Source organism: Ambystoma mexicanum, chromosome 4p (genome assembly GCF_040938575.1).
Source record: "Ambystoma mexicanum isolate Mex_15411 chromosome 4p, UKY_AmexF1_1, whole genome shotgun sequence".
Taxonomy (NCBI): domain Eukaryota; kingdom Metazoa; phylum Chordata; class Amphibia; order Caudata; family Ambystomatidae; genus Ambystoma; species Ambystoma mexicanum.
This window is the reverse complement of record NC_090927.1, coordinates 1,098,699,296-1,098,721,207: the sequence shown is the minus strand read 5'-3', so window position 1 is coordinate 1,098,721,207 and position 21,912 is coordinate 1,098,699,296. Positions and strand designations below refer to the sequence as shown.

Here is a 21,912-nt window from a genome sequence, read left to right as displayed (position 1 = left end):
CCCAGTGAGAACGTCACAGTGAATGGTATACTTCTACCACACAGTGCATTCTTCAGATTCTACAAACTACCCGAGCAGCCGGCGCGAGACAATCGTGTCTCTTTTCTTATAAATCTCGCACATAGCATCAAGAGAAAATACAAGCAGCTGTTTCGGCAGCCCGCTGTTTGCAGAGATGGGGTTTTGCCGTGAGTGGGATAGTTGGGATTTTTCGTAGGTAAACAGATGAATAAATGGTTTCCAGACCAAACCCCTCAACCGCTAACTGATGTTGTCCCCTGGGGAGAGGTGGTCCAGCTTCCTGCACTTCCAGCTGCTATATTGCCCCAGGGCAGGCCGCGCCCCCTCGCCTCCTGTCTCCTCCCAGCCGCCGTATTAAACTCAGAGGCGTGCAGGAAGCACGGCGAGGCTGCTCGCAGAGTCCCACAAATGGAGCAGCAACAGCTGGACGGCGCCGCCAAGCAGAGCCCGGCGGGCTCAGGCGGCCAGAGCAGACCCGGGAAAGAGGCGCTGCCCCTGGTGGAGATGGGGGACAACGGAGGCGGCCCGCGCCCGGCTGCCTCGGGGGCGAAGAAGGAGTCCAGCAAGTGGAAAGTGCTCTCCCTGGTGAGCTGGGGCCCGCCTGGTGGGGCAGCGGTGCCAGGGGGCACGGAGGAAGCTTTGCGCGTCACCTGGCGGAACACGTGGCCCCAGGTCTGCGCTGGCTACTTTTGTAGGAGGCCATGCAGCGCCGCTGTAGGTGACGTGAAGCTGCGACTGCGTCCTTTTGTGCGCATTTCTTGAATGTGAGTATAGTAGGGATAGGACCGTTGCGGCTGCTCACCTGGCGGACTGCACAGAGCGAAGACTTCAGGCGCCATTGCCACTCACACGCACCCTTGCCATAGCCCGTGCGCACGTCTGTGACAGACGTGCATGCTTAGGTTCTCGAGTTCCCAGGCTAGCTCGTGGCTAGAGCACCTGTGTAGACGACAATACAGCTAATCCCACCTGGTGTCTACGGAGGTCAAATGTGTATCTAACTTACAGCGTTTGTGCGCATTTTATTTCTGCTCCGACGGGGTGACTCCCCGAACTCAAGTGGGCATTACAGCCACTCACAAGAGAGCTGCGCTTTCTGTTTGCACATGCAATCAATAGCGGCTGGTAACCTTTGCACGTTGCGTGGATGTTCTATTATACTAATAGTATTAGTATTGAACTAAAGGGCGCGAGGGGTGGGCGCTGTGCGGGAACAACTGTGTCACAGGTGTAGCGCCTTCATAGCTTCTCTGCCCGCGGTGTCTTACTGATGGGGGTCGTGCATCTGTCTAATGGAGGTTTAGGGCTTGGATGTCTCATTGATGGGAGATTGGAGGTCTCAATGAAGAGAGCTTGGGACTCAGGGCGTCTCACGGATGGGAGTGTTCACGCCTCACTAACGGGAGTTCCCCCCACCCCCTGGCTGACCGAGCGCAGCTCCTGCAGGATGCTCCATGCCCCCCCCCACCCGGAGCATGTATATTTAATTTTATTATAGCCTGGTCCTCTCACTAAGGGGACTCTGTACATCTCTCCAAGGAGCTTGCGCATGTCACACGATGTGGGGACCCGTCCCACACTCTGCTGCCACGCCCTTCACAGAGTCCCACGCGCCTACCTATGTTTCTTGCCTGTTACAGCACCCCTGTCCCATCTTGGCTGGTACAGCCCACCTGCCCCATCTTAGCTGTCCAGCGGGGCATTTGCCTGTTCAAAGCGTTCTACTCATCCCTCGAAGTGACACGTGCCTGGTTCTGCCCATTGCCCATCAAACTGTGCTCTGTGACCCACACCGTGCCCCTGCCCAGGGGAGCCAATTTATACATTTCCGGGGGGAGGGTGGGGCCCAAATACAGGAAGTGACATCACTGGCAGTTATAGGACCGCAAATTTGCATGTAGTCGCCAACTTGGTGCAACGGCGCGTGGGGGGTGGGGGGGTGGAGGCGCGCACAGTGTAGAACAGTGGAAATATTGGCTAGCATGTACTGCATTTACTAAAGTCAAGTAAGAAGGAGATTTAAGCCCTCGAGTTCCAGTAGGCCATCACTGCCCCAACTCCACCCCTCTATAATCATCCAGGTTGTAGTAGCCTTCAAAAGGCAGAGCGACACAACTAGGATGGAAGAACGAAATGCCGTCCCATCCTGTGAGTGTGTCAAACATCAGAGCTAAGACTGTGCGTGTGGCTCCTACCCTGGAGCACAATCTCACTACTTTGGTGAAAATCTCGCAAGTGGGAGCATGGGAATCCCCTGCGTGTTGTTGGGCTGCAGACCCCGGATCACATGCTCAATTATTCAGTGTGAAACTCTGGTCAGGGCTCTTTGGGCAAGCATTCAGGATGGGTCTCGCACCTACAAACAGTGTGATATATTGAGTGGGCACCTCACTCCTTGGAGCATAGTATCAACCGTTGCTGGTAATCTCACAACTGAATGTACAGTTTCACTCTTGGTCATCTCAGTGTCCCCATGTATATTAATGGAGTCAGTCTTCCATCTGGGAAGACAATTATATTTCTGTTAAAACACTCTGAATTGTCACTCCAGTTTTCTCGATCTATAGATCCATATCATATTCATTCAATGTTTGTGCAGGGGTGATAACTTGTGTCTCAGAGTGCTAATTCTTTCATTCAGGAGAGATAAAGGGGTAACAGCCCCCTGTATGTCGGATCAGGCTCATTTTGCCCCATGGCCCCTCCAGAAGGAGTGAGCAGGTTTTAAGACCCTGCTAATTCTGCTATCGGACAGGCTCGATCCTTCTATCCCTTGCCCCATCACGGCTCCCAACATCCTGAGCAGCAGTTTATGGACAGCAGGCAGCTCCAGACATGCCTGTTGCCAATTGAATGTAGACAGATCTACTATTTAGACGCTGGGAGAGAGCCATGAATCCACATTGGTGGCGAAGAAGCACTCAACATACAGAACACAATGGTATAGTGTTGCAGTCCTGCTGAGAAATGACAATTCTGAGCATGTGAGCAGTAGGCTGGATCAGTGCTGCCCCATAAAAGGTGTAGAAGCCTCTGTGAGAAGTGGCAGTACTGGCCCAACGGTGAGAAGGGTAGTATTTTCACATTAACTATGTTTAAGAACTTTGGGTTATTGAACAGTGCTGCTACATTCTGAGTAATTCCATCCCTTTAAATATATGAGCTTTTGTATAACCACAACAGTGTTGAGTTATTCTGATGATGACAGATTTGCTCAATAGTTCTGGTTCTGTATCATCATTAAATGTACTTCAGATCTGAGTATTGGAAGGATAGCTCAGGGGCAACGTGCTTGCCTTGGAAGCAAGACGACACAGAACAACACAGGTTCGATACCTCGGTCCGCGCAACACAGGTTCGCTCCCTCAGTCCGTGCAACACAGGTTCGCTCCCTCGGTCCGCCCAACACAGGTTCGCTCCCTTGGTCTGCGCAACACAGGTTCGCTCCCTCGGTCCACACAACACAGGTTCGCTCCCTCAGTCCGCGCAACACAGGTTCGCTCCCTCAGTCTGCGCTTAGAAACCGCTGGGTAGTACACGCATTATAAATAACCAATTAAAATAAAAAGAAATACATCTGTTGAGAAGTGCTGGGGCCTTGTCAATAAGAGTGTAGCAGCTCAACTGAGAAGTCCTGATGTCCCATCAAAAGTATAGCAGCCCCACTAAGATGAACTAGCATTGGCTCAACAACTAGCATTGCCTCAACGGTGCACACATGTAGAAGTATAACCAACCCAAAACGATTTTTAGAAATTGAGGGACAGATGCAAAGCAAGAGCCTCTTGCTTTGCATCTGTCCCACAATTTTTAAACATCGTTTTTCCACGGCTTTTACCCTGGTCGCCAGAGAGAGACACAGTATGGATGGCACAAAGGGCCATCCATACTGCGTTTCTTCTCTCCGGCCGGGGGGGGGGCTCAATCCTGACTTCATTCTGCAGGGGGGGCCCGGGCCGCGCAGCCCCCCCATACTCAGCGCCCCTGATCCTCTACATCTGTACTGCAGAGCGTGCCTGCGTGCTCGCAAAGTGTCCCATGCCTTGCAGTGTTCCCTGTCCCCGTGTGTTCCCTGCCCCTCACTATGCATAATGCACCTGCCCCTTGAAGCGTAACCCACTAGTCACATCGCCCTCACTATCACTCTATGGTAGTGATTCCTGACCCTCAAAGTGGGTTCTGTAACTTAAAGTACCTCCCTCTCGTGGTTGACAGCCATTCTATTGGACTTACCCCCTCACTGTGAAGGCCAAAAGTCAAGTGCCTTCTAAGAAACCCCAAATAGCTTTTGGTGTTACTGTGATTGCAGTGAGTCCTTTTTAATTTTGGCTAGCACCACCTATAAGCCACAACTGTTGCATTGGAGTACAACTAGGAGGGAGAAAGGATACGATGAGGGACACACAGCTTGTGGGTGTTGTTTAGTTATTCACCCACCTGTTGACTGCCCATGGACATTCTGGTCCCTTTAGCCATTTCCACCCACTTGTGCCTCTCCATCCCCAAAATACATCATCCTGGGATCTCTTTGAGCTAGCTTTATCAAACAGCAACATCAAGTGTTGTACTGTAAGTGCCTGCCGGTGTTCTTTGAAAGCAGTGTTCTGTGAGTTAATGGTTTAATTGGAGCTTTAAATGCGCCATTGCCATAATACAAATGTCTTAACCAAGTGTGCCCACATCTCCTTGATTTACAAGCAGTATGCTTGTCCATGCACTGAAGTACTGTCAAAAACAAACATTGGCAAAGCCAAAAGTTTTAGCTTGTGTATTTGTATTAGATAGGCATCTGCCAGGCATTGCCATGATATGGCCAGGTACTTGCACCATTTTCCAGATGCTACTACTAACGGCAAAGTAGTACCATTATGGCATTGCCTGGCAAATACCTAAACAAAAGCCAACACTGTTGGCATTGCAAATGCTTGTTATACCACCTGTTGAGTCCAGTTTACACCAGGGATATGCAACCTCTGGCTTCTCTGATGTTTTGTGTTTCGACTGCCATTAACTATGCTGGCTGGGACTGATGGAAGTTGCAGTCCAAAACATCTGGAGAGCCAAAGGTTTCAGACCGCTTGTCTTTACTGCCTAACAGTGAGTATATATTGATTCTTAGTTATACAAACTTTTCACTAAGCAGAGCCAGTGCCAACACAGCTCTTGCCATAATGAGAGCTACAATTAATGGAGGTTATTTCTATTCAATTTAATGGTCCTGAAATTATTGGTCTCACAATGTTGAAAGATTGATCGGAGTAGAGAGTGCATGACCCACTGAGCGATGGTGCCTCACATGTGAAAGCCCTGAACGTTTTACTTCGTCTCTCAATTGTCCATTTATGTCCCCAAGATGTGCCACACTTCACATGGTTGTGCTCTAGCACCTTACAGCGTCTTTTGTGCAAGATGGATTTACAATAATAGATTTTAGACCAAATAACGGACCGACTAAATAAATTAGGCAAAATACTACTTAATTATAAGTTTAATAATGCTGGGTCATCTGGCAGACACTGGACTGATGCTTGCACACTCACGCAGTAACTTGATTACATAGAAGCCTTACACCCCAATATATGTCATTTATGATGTCATTCTTTGCCCCCCGTGATGGATGTGAGTGTGCCCCTACACCTCTTTGCCCCTCTTGATGGCTGTGAGTGTACCACTGCCCCCCTAACTCCCTGTGATGGATGTGAGTGTGCCTTTGCCCTCCATGATGGCTGTGAGTGTACCCCTGCCCCTCCTTCCCCCTCATAATGGCTGTTTTGTGTGCCCCCGTGATGGTTTGTGTGTCCCCCTGACATTTAGTTTTTACTCCTGCCCCCTCCCTGTTCTCTAGCACTTGCTATTATACTTGCCTCCTTTCCAGTATGATAGTTTCCTGTCTTTGTCCCCTTCCCTCCTTTTTGTTCTCTCCTACCCCTCGCCTCCAGCACTACACTGAAAGGTCGCCAGACCCAGTACGTGGGTCGCTTATTCCTCCTTCCCCTCCTATTATCACTCCTCCCCTCTCCTTTCTCATGCTAATTTCCGGCACCACCTCAATTGCCGTCAGGCATGGTAGGTGTAGCCGCCTGTCTTTCGCATCCTTCTGCCCTCTCCTCCTCCTCACCCCTCCTTTCTCCCTGCCAAAGGCTGGCACTACCTCAACTGCTGTCAGGCATAGTAATTGTAGCTGCATGTCTTTCGCGTCCTCCTGCCCTCCCCTCTTACCCCTCCCTGTTACTGTTCATTAGCCCTTACACTATCATTTGTCTCCTGACTTTGTGATAGCAGCTTTTTTTGTCTCTCCCCCTTCCCTCCTTGTCTTCTCCTCCCACTTTCCCCTTGCAGCACTAATCTGAGTAGTCGTTCAGTCCTTGTATGATTAGTTGCTTGTGTTGTTCTTCTCCTTCACCCTCACTCCAAACCCCCCTCTCCTTCCTCTTGTTAATTTTCCGGCATTACATCAAATGTCGTCAGGCATAGTAATGTAACCGCTTGTTTGTCTCACCTCCCCCTCCTCCTACTGTTCCTTGCACTTGCACTATCTGAAATGTCGCTAGGCTGATTAAGATAGTTATTTTTCACATTCTGAATTGTTTCAAGGACTTGTAAGAATGTAACTGTATTCTCCCATGTTCCCCTCCTCCTGGAAGCGCTTTGAAACACATTGTGCATAGGCGCTATACAAATAAACAATCAATTCTATTCCATTCTACGTGGCAAAATACAAAACCTATCGAAGGGAGGGATTGGTTAAGGGAACATATCTACCTATAAAATATATAAGTATTAGTGCTTTATTGGCTACCCCTTTTCTTTAGGGCACGCCTTGAACTACCTCTAAATATATTCATAAGATTTATTCGACAAACAAGTCATAATGCATACAGTACTGATTATGATGGACAAACATTAGGGGATTGGCTCTTGCAATGTTGTATGTTAGGGTGTCTAACCAGCCCCGCTGATTGGTTGGCATATTACCCCAACCTTGGACTTTTGGCTCCTTAGCAGCACGTATGTGAAATAAAACTTAGGTGCTTCAATCCCACCAGACTACTCCACGTTTTCCCAATTAGACCATCATCTGTCATCCCGGGCAAGGTGCCACATGGTTGTGTCTCTATAATTGTGTGATCTCAGTAGCTACTATAGCATAGCCAGACAAGGCTTATATTTTGTGGGGTGCATTTAAAGGCCCTATACAGAAGCCGCTCACCTGAACAGCAGCATTTAAAACACTGCCATCAAAAACTGCCTTGTTTTGCTTTAATTTCATCGTAATGACACACATTTCTACATTGCAACCAAAAACAGCATTGCTTTACTTTTTTTCACCTGAATGAAAAGAAGTTATACACTGCAACAAAAAACAGTCCTGCTTTACTGTTATTTCACACGAGGGGCAACAATTTCAACACTACAAAGAAAAACGGCTTGTGTTTGCCCTTTCACAAGAACATCAATCCTTTAAACACTGCAAATGAAAAATGCCCTGGCTTTTTCTTTGTGTTCATGTCAAATTAAAGAACCATGGGAAAAGGGGGCCTACACCTCATTATCAATGGACCAAGAGCAAATGCAAACCTGTCCAAAAAGGAGAGAAATTAAAGAATCCTGTGACCTACACAATAGGGTTTTAAACATCAGAAGCAAAAAGGCTGCATACGTGTGAAAAGAAAACAGCTTAAAAAAGCCACAGTGGAAATATAACATTGCTCACACAGAAAATGGCAAGGAAATATGATGCCCGGGGTTGACCATAGCCAATGTACATTATGTTCCAACCCAAAAACTCCAGTCACCTTTGCAGAAACACTTTCTGCTGGAAAAACCAGTTCGGGCTGAGGCAGGAGCTTCAAATGACAAAGCCCCACTTCCCGCTGAATATCATACGTATCCTATTACCATGCCGCCATAAAACGTGATGCTGGAGAGGGCGTCATAATTCCCTGCTCTGCAGACATGAAGGCAAGAGCCCAAAGATTTCAAAGGAGGCAAAGTGTGGCTAGAGCTTGACCAGGAGGTGTGAGCTCCTTGTTCCACCACCTTCAAAAGAACCCACACCACTTCAAAGATACTTATATAAAACTCTGGTTACAGGCTCAGCCCAGGGAGATAGATGGCTGTGGGGGGAGGAAGCAGCCCTCTCCCAGGTGGAACAAGACACTCTCAGGTTACATTAAAAGACTGATTTCATTTTAGGCATTTCGCAGCAATCAGAATAATAATCAATTCCGTTTTATGCTATTTTTCCATGTAATTTCCAGGTGGTTTTAAAGAGACTAATTGCATTTCCCTAGGACTTTGGGGACTAAAAATGCCAGTTAAAACTAGTTTATGGCTGATCTGAACAGATGACAAACATGACAGTTGTTGAAAAGATGAAAGATGAAATTAGGAACATGCTGGATCATTTGCAGAGTCATAACTGTTCTAAATTTAATGAAAATGACAAAAATGTGCCAAAGGGCCATGCTTCCTCGTACAGAGTTGGCGATTGGCTTTCCTAATTGTCTATGAGCAACTGAAACTGCATATCTATTTCATATGTCTGGGGCTAGTATAAGTATGAAGTTATGACTGGTTTTTGCCAAAAAGTGCTCATGAGAACAAAGCATTGTAATAAATGCAAACAGACAGATGGTGCTCTCTTCACACAGATGGTGCTCTCTTCACTTGAACTAATCATGCCAGGGGGCGGAGAGAGGAATGGTAAACTGTCCTATCCAAACGATAGGGATCATTACAGGGTTCAGGTAGTAAAATTATGATGTCATTTGTGCTATATAAAGGGGACTGTACTAGGTCAGAGGTCAGACAAAAATCCAGGGAGACAGGAGAAGGAGGACGGAGAGAAGGAAGATGACCATTACCATCTTTGAGAGTGCAGTGACCAGATCCCTTGTCCTAGCTGTCCAGAGTGTCCTGAGATCCAGATGGCTGTCCTGAATCCTAAACGAAGGCTTGCTTTGTAAGTAGCATATACTCCAGTCCTAAATTGCATCCAATATTTCCCACATTGAAACCCCCAAAATTAACAGTGTAATCCAGTCATCTCTCCCTAGAAGAATCTCTTATTTCCTTGTGTATGTTAGCATATACCTCTTTTTAAAAAAACCTCTCAGTTGTTTGTGTAAATCCTTAGTATTTTTTTTTAAAAAGTAAATCAATTAATTTCCCGATTGAAATTCATGGTACAAGATCACTGCAATTTGAAATCAACCATCTTGTCCCTGGTGTTGTATCTAATTGTTATAGTCATTAAAGTGTTCCCTCAAAAGAATTAGTCTGCTTGTAACTAAAAACCGAATTTGTCTGTTAATTGTGTGCATTAACCAACTAATTCCTAGTTGCGTCTGTCCTATTAAACCCCAAACCATTGTTCCATTGTGAGCTATCCCTTTTGCCTAGAAGTCTACCTGTTATGTGCCTCTGTCCTTATCATTGAAAAACGATTTTCCTTTTTTTAAGCTAAACCCCTTAACAAAGCTGCCTGTCATCATAAACCCAGTGTAACAAATTTCCATTTGCCACTGTATTTTTCCCTTTTGCATTTGCTTTCTCCCAAAGCCGATTTTCCCACTTCATTGCTATTTTTGCCCTGGTGTGCTGATTAGTATTCCTTACACTTTCCCTATCTCCTAAAGTGTAAGCAATTGGAATTTCCTTTCATTCTGTCGCCTAGCAGTTGTAAGGAAGAATCAAAATCCCATTCTTCCATTTTACTCCAAAAACGGGTTTTCACTGTCTTTGCTGGTTTCCCATCTAGGGGTGGTGGGCTTTACGCTAAACCCGATTTCCACTCTCTATTCCTGCTCCTTGCCACTACCTTCCATTCAAAGGAATCAAGTTTAATTGATGTTTGGGGGTGAGTGTTGCAGGGGGGAGTGCTAAACCGTGGCGCTATCGCCTATAACCTAATGTTTTTTTCCTAGTTTTGTCATTAAAACAAAAGCAAGTGTAACAGTCTATTTAAACCTGATTGCATTTCCCTGTTTTGTCATTATAACAAAAGTGAATATAACAGCCCATTTCCACTTGGTCGCTCTAGATAGAATATTGTATTTGTGTTGCCACAATTTTGGTGGCTGCTGTATATTGATTATTTTCTTTTTTAATTAAATAATACATTAATAAATATCTTATTGATACACAACAGCCTGGTTCCTAGTCCATTGTGACACAGGGTGTTGGTGGGGGTTGGGAGCGCGACGGGTTGAAGGTCTACTCAAAAAAAGAATCTGTAGGTTTTTTAAAATAAAAAGTGCTTTATTGTGCGCCACATTTATTGTCGGGGAAGGAGTTCCTAGCTGGATGGGCCATGTAATAAACCCGTGACAATGTACAATTTAACGTGCCGCCAGACTGACAAGGAATACCATTATTATATTTTGAGTCAGAGATTAAAAAGCTAGTACTGCCTTTTGGAACTTTGTGTCACAGCAGCTGTCAGAAATACACGTGACATTTGACCCTGCCCTGCTGCCACTGCAGGGCAGTTGCTGTAGATGTCATGGGACAATCGCAGCCAAGGCTTTGCATGGTTCATATGAGTGAACTATGATTTCCCCATGAAGCACTATAAATGTTCGATCAGATTATGCCATTATTTTATTTTGAGTCAGAGGTACAGGAGAGTAAAAAGCCACTAATGCCTTTTGGAACTTTGTGTTCCAGCAGCTGCCAGAAATACACATGTGAGATTTGACCCTGCCCTGCTGCCACTGCAGGGCAGTTGCCTTGAGATGTCGGGGGCAATCTCAGCAAAGGCACAGCATGTTTCATAGGAGTGATCTATGATTTCCCCATGAAGCAATATAAATGTTGGATTAGATCAGCGGATTGCACTTTCAGAAAAAGAATTACCAACATAATTCTATTAATAAAATCAATGTAAGGCTACTACAGCCTCAGAGATGGTATTCTGTCACTTACCCATCACACTTCTTCCAAATTCTGCACACTTGGGTCCTTTTCTTCAACTTAAACAAAAACAAACTATACATGTTGTCTGTCTACCAAGATATTTCCACATTGTTCTAAAAATAAATTTTGCTTGGGACTTAGAATTCTATTCTTTCAAGCTGTTGAGGGAGTGTCACATCCTTGAACAGAGATAGCTTGTCAGGGGTAGTTTCAGTTTCACTAGTCACTTCACTCATATGTTTATGGCCACTCCTGCCCAGTGTCTTTTGATAGATAATTTGGGCTTCTGTTTACTTAGGTTCCTCATTGTGTTCATTCAGCCCCTCTTCTCATTGGAGGCCTTTCCCTTCTCTGTTGTTTATCCAGAGTTCACTTTGTCCATGACCTCTTGATCTATTGCATTCGAAGACAAGCTTGGTCCCATGAAGTTTACGGTACTAGTCTGTGTTTCTGTCAATTGAATATCCAGTGCAACCCGTAACTCTGAATTAAGTGCATTTTTTTGTTCTTTTATTTACTTTTAGGTATTGGAATACGTTTGTTTTACCACTGCCTATAATCAAGAACCCCTTCTGATAAGGCAATCACTGTTTGTTTATTATTTCTCACTATTGATGTTATTGATACACTCTAATCCTGGACTGTAGTTTTTCAACATTTACATTGGCAATCCTATCCCATGGAGTCCAATGGGAATCCATGGAATGGGAACTTCCCAGCATCTCCGCCGGCCATAATATCCCAGTAATACCTGGATATAAGGTGGCGGGGACGGTAGGGCAGTTTTTCGGTATCCCACCGGAATGACTATCTCTGGGCCCGCATCCGCCCATGCAGTAGACACGCTAGCGGCAGAAGCATGGGCAAAACAGCATCTGGAAAAGCTCCATAGCTTCTACCAAAAGGATGGAAGAACGAGTTGGCCTAAAGGCTCAACCTTTAGTTCCGAGCCACCTCCTTGTCTTAGAAACCTCCCTTTATTCCCCAAGGCTTGGTCCCTACTTTCCTCCTTGATGGGACAGTAGAGGGCTAATGCCTAAGGGAACCACTTCTGCACCTTCTGGCTTCCCTCTGGTCAGTCTCTCCCTATGTGCCTCACTGATGCTTCACTTGGGGCTCATGTCGTTTCCCCTCCCAGGCTTTCCCATGTCAGTCTTTCATTTCTCTTGACTCTTTTATTTCTTCTCATCAATTCCCTCATTAGTCTATTTTCAATCTCCCCAAGACATTACGCGAAAATGAAGGCATTCCCCCAAAATTTGGAACTGCTGTGTCTGGTTCTACTCTTTGCTGATGACCAGTGTTCTATATTAGTTTGGGGTAAATGACCCCAGCATAATATTGCAAATATGAAAGTAATGTTTGACACACAAAAAGTCACAGGTGCTTTCTGCAGAAAATCCTGTTAACGTGATTGTTTCCAATACTTGAGTCTGTGGTACAACAAGAAAGGGACTGGGACCAGCATGTTGTGAATCAAAAATCCAGGAATGTAACCCAGGCAATTCATTATTGAAAGCACAATTGTGTTGGTTATGGGTCATGTGACCTTTGATTCATCCTATCCTTTATAAAACAATCATTAGTCCTGTGATCTTTTTCAGTGCTGAACTGTAGGGTAATTGGGTGTTTGATTATACAGCGAAACAGAAGGGGACGTGTTGGTGGAAATGTTCAGGTTTACTGACAGGGACACCCATAAGCCCAGTAGATTAGATTTTGCGATCCAGAGTGTCAGTGTATGGCTATTTGTAACTATGGCTATTTGTAACAGAACTTTGTTATTAATCATAAAAAGATGTCAACATCTTTTTGGGCTATTTGAGTATGGGGGATCTGCAGACAAATTGTTCAACCTGTTGGTGTCAGGAATTGCCGTCTGGCAAGGGTGCAAAGCCCTGTCTTTTTTATTTTGATTGAATAATAAAATGATGTGGGTCATTCCACCTCTGAAAGGTTCATCCGCTGATCAGACTCCCCTTTTGCAAGCTCCATGCCAAAAGCATGGTATGTATCTGTGTCCTGCTGCATCAGTATCCTGATCCGCAGCGCCTGCTCTACCTATGGCACAGAGCAGGGTCAGAGGTCGTAGATGCCCAACTGACAGCAGCAGCGACAGAATAGTCTCTACCATGTGGGGGGCTACACTTAAGACATGTACCTCTGTACCAAAACTAGGATGATCAGAAGTAACCCATGATGGTGGCAGGATAATCTCTAAAATAAAGCTATGCCTGAGTTTAGACATAGTGCATGGTACTAGTGCATGGTACTACTAATGATCATGGCGCCCATCAGATTCCAATTGATATCGCACATGTATCAACTCCTGTGAGTCAGCTCTGCTTTGGTAGGTGAGTGTATTTTGGTCGGCTGAGTGTAGCCCGCCAAATGGCAGTACAGGAACCTGGAGGGCCGGGCCTCCACTTTGATCTCTTTGTGAGGGCAGGCAACATCCTTCCGCCCGAGACAGCCACACAGCAGGCAGCTGTCCTGGGCCTAGGCTTCAAAGGAGAACACACATTCAAAAACTAGTAGCTTCACACTAGTGTGCTGTATCTCCAAAGGCCTTCATTCTCAGTGAGAAGGGGAGGGTGGTATTAAGATAGGCAGGAGGGCTCTGGTCAATGGAAGGAGACTTCCACCATCTTGATTCTCACTGCCGTTCTTTCTCTTTCCTGTCCCCTCCACTTCCTGTAGAGCAAAGCATTTTCGGTATGACATCAGAAGGGCAAAGTCCACTCTTTTCAAGAGCAGGGATTGAATCACTAAAACAGGCTAACTTTAGTTCAATGTCCTGAAGACCTTTGCCTTCAAAAGAAGGGACCTCCCAACCCTTCCCCATATTCTCTCAGACTCTCTTGGATTCTTTAACGCCACAGATTTGCCCGATTCTTCTGGAGTGTTTTATTATCCAGTGAAGATTTGTTTAACAAGGGGGTTATGATTGATCCTTTGAGTTCTTTGGGGACAGGACCTTGGGAAAGGAAGGATGTGACAAAACAAGTAATGAATTCACTTAATTCAGTAGCATGACGTTTAGCCAGACATGCAGGTAAATAATCATAGTTATGCCTTGTGGGTTTCAGTACCATAATTAAGGTGAGTATTTCCTCAGTGGTAACTGGAAGAATTAAAAAATATGGGTATGAACAGTTTTCTCAGGGTTTGTTTCAGATATAGAAGTTTGAGGACTAGGAAGACCTGCTTCAATGTTCTTTCGGATTATATTTACTTTTTCCAAGAAAAACTCCTTGATCAGCTTAGAAGATAGTGGCAAAGTTGGTGCTATGCATGATGGATTGGATAGTTGCTTGATGATGCTGAAAAGCTCTATTGGCTTGTAAATCGCTGTATTAATATGGCTTTGCAAAAAGATTGCTTTGGCAGAGAGCATAGTTTTTTAATAAATATTAAGGGCTGTGTTGGCAGCATTACGATAAGCAGTATCATTGTTTTTCCGCCACAGTTTGTTTCTTTCAGTAATCCTTTTTAAGGACACAATGAGAGGTATAGTACCAATTGTTGGTATTATTTTGGAATCATCCAAGAAAGAAGGAAGATCTGTTTCCTACCCACTGCCAGTGCACAACACGAATGACCCCTTCTGAGGATCAGGACCTCCCACTATGCCCTGGAATCTAATGAACTGGGAGAGCTGACTCTGTACGGAACCATCCTATCCTCGAGTCTCCCTGAGTAGGCCTCTCAGCAACCGGAGGGCCAGACCAGCCAAAGCTCCCTGTTCTACCGCACTGAACCAGTCGCTCCATGTTCACCGCAGCTGGAACAAGAGGGAAGTCGCAGCCGCTGGTTGCAGCGCTTCTCCACCAATTCGGACTAAAAGCATGAGTCAGCCTGGCCAACTGTGAAGCATTCCTGAGGCCACCACAACATGCACCTTTGAGAGTTTCCCTTCTAATGCACAGAGCAACTAACTTCGCCCTTACTTGACACCCGCTTGCTGATTGGCCCACATGACCCAAGGGGCACAAAGTGAGTTTGATAATGATAATGATGTGCTTATTTATGTGGTTATTTATATAGCGCCTTAACCCAAAGTGCTTTACAGAGCACATATTTACTTACAATATCACCCAACCAAAATTGGTACTCATTTATCGACCTGGGAAGGATGAAAGGCTGAGTTGGACTTGCTGGGATTCGAACCTGCGACCTGCAGATCACACTCAGACCGCAGCAGTGAGCTAGCTTACCAGCTTATCCATTTGCATCTACGTTCAACCTCGGGTCTGACTTCGTCAGGCCACCAAAAATTCAATTCAGGTACTGTTGATTCTGAACAGCACCCTTGGCCCACTTGGACCTACAGAAGTTAGGTCATGATCGCTCCTGTTGTCATCCAAGATATACTTTCTATGGCAAGTGATTTACTCCCCACCCCTGGACCTACATACACTTCAATCTGTTGCATCTTCTCTGTTCTTCCTGGGTGGTGGTTTTTTGTACAGTATTCTCTAGTCGTTCTACAGGCAGATGGTGTGTTTGATTAAAGTTTTCCATATTTTTATAGAACCTTGATTGAACATTCCCTTTATTTTACCTTTATGATTGTTATGTGTTTTGTTTTGTAGAAGTGTGAGGGCTGAGTGGGCCATTTTACCCACACTCATCCTTGCATCCCGGAGCGAGCCAAATCATCACATGTGTGTCTGCAGATGCACTGTTCAACTTGTTGTGTGAATATATGCACTTTGCCAAATTTCCTAGCTCTAATAGGTCTCAAAATGTGCACTCACCACTAGTCATTGGCTGCTGATAATTAAACCTTGGCAGATAAGAAATGGTGGAGAACTGAGAGGGCGAGTGACTTTTCATGCTTGCCTAGTAGCTTGCAACTTGAATTTCTGACCCTCAGTTTTAATAGCCCCAGTTAAAAATACTGATATACCATAAAACATTCCATCCTTGCAAATCTATTTGAAGAATGTGCTCAGAATCCCTGTTCCGTTTGAGGAGTGGGATGCGTGGCAGGGGTAGGTGAGTGGCCAAACCAACTACCACTGGTTGTAAAGGCCTATATTGGGGGAATCGTGTCAGAATGGACATAGTTTTATGTATGCAGCTGTATTATGCATTTACTTCAATAGGTAGGAATGAAAATGTGTCCTCCCCCCTCTCCCCCCGCAAAAAAGTGAAATTGTAATATGGAAATGTTTTTATAGATTGTGGTTCCACCTTGAATGGAAAACATGTTAAAATGAAATATTTTTCTTTAAAAGGCTGTTACTTTTTGAGTTGTTTTTTTAGTTTGTTATAAATAGAATGGGATATTCTAGCCTTACTAGCCGATATAGCTGGAGTTGCCCGGGCTTTAATTTCCTCATAGGTATAGGTAACTGCAAAACTTTAGTGCAGATTGGTGAAACGGTGTGGAATTGTATAAGGAACAACGTTTCGAGAAGCCACAAACACATTTTGACTTTTGTTGAAATACGGGGAAACGGGTGGGGTGTCATGAAGCCAGTAATGTCCGGAGGCTCCTAACAGGAGACTCTGCAACATTTGGTGTAGATTGGTGAAACGGTATGGAATTGTATAGGGAACATACGCGAAGCCACAAACCCAGAGCCTTTTGCTGAAATCCAGGGAAAGGGGTGGGGTGTCCAGATGTTACGTAGCCAGTAATATCCAGAGGGTCCTAACAGGTGACTGCACAACATTTGGTGCAGATTAGTGAAACTGTGTGGAATTTTAAAGGGAACATACACAAAGCCACAAACCCACACACCCACACATTTTCACCTTTATATATGAAGATAGATAGATAGAGGGAGAGATCATTATCATGGGAAAATGACCCACCATAGTTGGGGAAAGTGTCATTATACAAAATGATAATGACCTCTCCCAAGGTCTATACAGCTATTAGCACATCATCATGGCAGCAATACGTGTTTTGGAGCTTTGGTGCTGAAGTAAAAAACTGTAGTTTAATAATGAGAAATTAAATGTGGTTTTATTTTGTAATATTTAAAAGCTTGTCTTCAAGCGTTAAGCAATTCATTTGCATACTTGGTTAAACGATAGAACGTTTAACATGAAAGGCATTAAGGGTCATGCAAAAGAAACCGTTTTTATCAAGGAAAATGAAAGCATTTTCCTACGTTTTAGCTTTCTCTGTGTGCTAAATAGGATGTTACATTGAAAGAAATCCTTCTCTTGGAGAGAAAGTGTCATCTTGAAAGACAGCTTGCCTGGAAATTGATTTATTGTTTAATTGTCTGCTTGTGGAGTCAGAATGCAGTCAATACCAGTAGTTATTGACTGTACTCTACACATTCTGTTGCCTGGTTTCTATGCACCAATAATATTGAGATATGAGGTTAAATGGCAAAAAGGTTTGCCACAAATTTTAAATGATTGGATGTGGTTTGTATTATTTTATTCAATGTTTACTATTATTGGAAGGTGATATCATCATACAATCAGTAGCTACGAAATGAAGGGTCCTCCCTGGCTAATTTAAAGAGCTATGACACAAGTATTGGATACAAAAGACTTTTTCTTTAGTCTCCTTGCTCTGAATACTTGAGTCAGTCTATGATGACGACGCTGCTCATAGTTTCCACAAGACAAGTTTTTGAAAGCGTTTCCTATGTTTCAGTTCCTAGTGATGACCGGGCACAGGATAGAGCCACTCCTATTCACATGTAATTTCCTTTGGGCTTAAGTTGGCCTACAAGGTTTGATGCATATTTCTGCTCAAAACAAGTTGATTGCATTATTTTTCCAAGTGTCGGAAAAGTTGAGTTTGGCAGACAACTCGTCCCAAGTTATTTATGCACAGAAACCAGATGGTGCTCCTTGGAAAGCGCTCTCACACATTTCTTGTCCTTGAATCACTCTAAAGCTTAAAAGTTGATGTGACCTTTAGTTCCTCTGGCGATAGCTCCTTTATGTGGTCACTAGTTCTTGTAAATGCTATATTAGTGAACATTACGTGGTTAAACTCTTTGACTTGTCGTACATGAGCACAAAAGGAGCTTAGTTGTCGCGTTAATACGGCTAATTATTCCACCTATCAAATGCTTACATATTTGGATAATGTTTTATTATGTTGCACAAACCTGTACAGCTCATCGAACAACACCAATGTAGCTTCTGGGCACTAATGGAGCCAACACAAAACCCTGCCAGTGAAGTTAAGCCAAAATGGAGAAAAGAAGGAAGAAGGCAGGTATTAAGGATTTTTATGAAGCGTAAAGAGCTTTCGACCGACTTCATTTGGACTGAAATGGTGCTCCTGAGCCAAGTAGCAGAGAAGGCCCAGAGTGTGATTTTAAACAATGATAATATTTATCAACCGTTCACGCATTAGTTTAGCTGCGATTTGAGATTCCTTCCTGTGTAGTTGACCTAGTTGGATCTACGTGATATCTCTGCGGCAGATTTTCCTGTGACGGAAATTTTCGCATGGGAAATGCACGAATACAAAATGTTTGCGCATTTTTTTCCCCCCATGCGTACATGCACGGGTGTCCCCCGCAGCCCCTGCTCACTATACTGTGTAGTTTTTGAATTTGAGTTTGTGAAGGAATAATGCTTAAGGAGAACATGGAACAAAATGACCCACATAACCATTCTGCAGCATTTAGATCCAGGTTGATCCATTCTTCAATGAATTAGGGGCACATGAGTGGTTTATTTATATAGGGTGGGACTTTATTTTTGTCTGTCAGATGCACTTCCTGATATGATGAGCCTCAGTCACTCCCGGGCTTCTCAGTTCCTTTAGAATTAATGGGACGGTTTAGGATAACGAATGGGCGGGGGGACTGGTGGTGTTTATTATGCAGACTTGAAACAAACCTCTGGATATGGCGTAGCTTGAGAATTAGTGAAGATGCCTTGCATCTGGTTCTTTAGTTGGGGGAGGTGTAGCAGGAACAGTTTGAGTATTAGTTTATTTGTTTGTTTATTTGGTAATGCACAGCAAACCCTTAGGTAGCTGGGCGCAGCAGTTTACAAGAATACTTCAAGCTTTGTTACAACATGGTAAAGGTACAGAAAGGACATTTGGGAGAGCCAGGGGAACAATGAAACATACAAGAGGTGTCGGAACAGTCAGCTGTTGTCAAGCTTGATCCCATGGCAATTCATGGCATTCTTTCGACAACTAATCAATGATTCTTTTTTTATTGCAATAAAGTGGGGATTAAGTAAAATAACGCCATGGAATACACATGCACGTACAAGTGGAGAAGTGGAAATTAATTAAGTCTGCACTAGGTTATTTTTCATTGTGTATGAAAATGCATTCGCTCAATGCTAATGGCTGTGTCTTATGGAAGAATGACTCTTGTTTGAGAAGACCCACCACCATTGAGGTGTGACAGGCTGTATAATATGATATTGCTTTATTTCTGATTTGCTAAATGACTGCATTATCTTTTGCAGTTTTCCAACACGCACCTGTACTGTATTTCACTGCAGTGTTCCTCTTACCTTACCTGCAGCATGGGTTTTGACAGTGAATTTAGGTACATTCATGAAGGCCATTCTTAAGTCAAAAGTGATTTAACATTGTGAAGTAATGGCAATTTACCTACATGCTTTAAGCCAAGGAGTCAGAATGCACCTTGAACATGTGTGGAGCCCGCTGTCATGCAGTAGACAGTCGGTGTGGCAGAGCACACCATCGCTGCAATGCCAGACATAGCACTGGTGTGCCAAAGGTGGCTCGCGCATTCAACAATTGGCACTTTGCTCCAGCATTGACAACGCGACCCTTATCAGGACTAACCTCGCTGGTCCATTAAAGGGTTAGATGATAAAATCAAATGCATTCTATGAAAAGGAGTATCTGTGGTGGCAGATACCAGAGAAATACCACTTCAGATTGCATGAGACTTATGAAGGGCTGTCAGAGTTTGGGTCGAGTGAGAGACCAAGGCCCATCTTCTAGTCAATGTAAATTAGCCACATGCAGACATAAGCCATCAAGCCTCGCGGCTGCCAAGTTACAGCAATTCACATATGCATAAGTTTGCCATACAACAGCCTTTGTGGTGGCTGTTAGGTTTAGGATCAGCACTTGCAACTTCGCCTGTGTACGTTACGCAAATACAAACCTACATCTACGTGATTAACCCAATGCGCTGTAATATACAGTGGGAGGCGGGGGGAGAAAAGTGAAAAAAACATGCAAACTAGGGAAACTACATGCATAATGGTGTCACCATCAGACAAGTTGGCAGGCTTTGCAATACTGCAAAAACCAGTGTGACACACCAAAGTGTCATTTGCACAATGTGACATGGCCACATGGGAGAGGAAGCAGACTGAACTGAGCGAGACACTGGGCACCAGGAAATTCACCCTTCTCAGTGATGCTGGCCCTCGTGTAGGTGCATGAATGATCCCCAGACCCTCGTGACTTTTCCCAAACTTGTTCCCCAGCCCACCAGCCATTCTCCCAACACTATGAGATCCATTAATAGACATTCCCGACACAATGAGCAATTGGCTGTCCTCTCAGGAGACTCCATAATTGCCTGTTACCTCCTGCTTCTCCTATTTATCTGTTATTCTCCTACTTATTTGACTGTACCTACAATGTATATATGTATCTATTCCCTCAATCCCCACACCTGTACACAAGCCCTTAGTATTATCTCTGTATTTTGCTGTATCGTGCTACTGTAACCTTGTACAAATGTAACTAAGCAAGGAGCGCAGATACCTGAGGGTTAGGTGTGCTATATAAATAAACAATTCAGTTCAATTCAATTCCCACCTCTGCTCACATGCATCCCAAAGGTAAATAGAGCAGGAGACTGGAGTATTTATACTTGTGATCAGCAATTGCAGACCATGACTGCAAATTGCAAGGGAAACACTGGTATGTTGCAGAGAGAGGTAGCAGACCATTGCGATCTCTGATGGAGACCATGAACCTCATTACGACCCTGCCGGTCCGGAAAGAACAGAGGCGGTAAAACCGCTGCCACCATTCTTTCCGGACCGGCTGATTGAGAGTCCTGCAGGCGGGAGGTGTCACTCCCACCAGGTCTGACCTGGCATGTTTTACACCACCCACCTGCAGGCGGACATGGAAACACCGGCTCTGTCATAGACGGAACCAGTGTTTCCATGATCCCCATTCCCATGGAGTCCTACGGGACTCCATGGGAATGGGGATTTACAGAATTCCGCCTCTGGAATTACTGGGTGACCAGGGTTGTAATGCCCGGTGATTCCTGCAATCATGGAGGCGAAATGGTAATACGAGTTCGGCGGTAACCTGCTGGTTTTTCCAGCACGGTTACCGCCGGACTCGTAATGAGGCCCCATGACTTTAGTCTTAGCAGGAGTACGCTGTGATGTTAGGTGCATGGGAGACTGCAGCTGTACATGGTCCTCAGAGATGGGAAGCTGGGGGGAAGAGGAGGATGCACAAATATTGGGCATTGAATCAGGTGGCTGCCATGACCGCCTTATGCCAAGATGGCAGATCCCGCAGATATAAATTCAGCCCCCTGAGCCATAGGCCACCCACACACACCACTAGGGAGAAGGGCTCAACTGACATAGGTCAGTCACTCACAATTCTTGTCAACAGGGCTCAAGTACCTCAGTCAGGTCCTTTTTGCTCCAGTTGCCCGACCACGCGATATGGAAAATGGGACAGCAACACAGATGAGGGTGTTTGAAGAGGTTGACATCAAGGAAGTGGAGGCAGCAAAGCTGCAAGGAGAAATAATGAGGAAGACGCAGGGAGAAGATGGATGTGGAGAAGGGAGAAATCGAGAAGGAGGTGCTAAAAGGAAAGGCCAAGAATAGGAATGCTTGGAGGAGGGACACAGAAGATGGAAGGAGATTGCGAACCGGAGGAGTTGGAAGGATTAAGATGTCATCTGAGGCAGGAGGATGTTGAAAGAGAGCAAAGACCTCATACGGAAGAGGAGGTTGAGCAACTTCTTTGGAGGTATATGGAGGTTGGCGAAT

At 44.8% G+C, this 21,912-nt stretch overlaps 1 protein-coding gene across 1 annotated transcript in view; it reads left to right on the top strand.

Annotated features, from left to right (window-relative positions):
• The first annotated feature begins 387 nt into the window (after positions 1-387).
• ENPP1 (ectonucleotide pyrophosphatase/phosphodiesterase 1) overlaps positions 388-21,912 on the top strand; it is a 594,855-nt gene continuing 573,330 nt past the window's right edge. Inside the window, exon 1 of the mRNA XM_069606684.1 lies at positions 388-606. Coding sequence (XP_069462785.1) covers positions 430-606 — 177 coding nt within the window. The 5' untranslated portion in view covers positions 388-429. The remainder of the gene's footprint in view (positions 607-21,912) is intronic.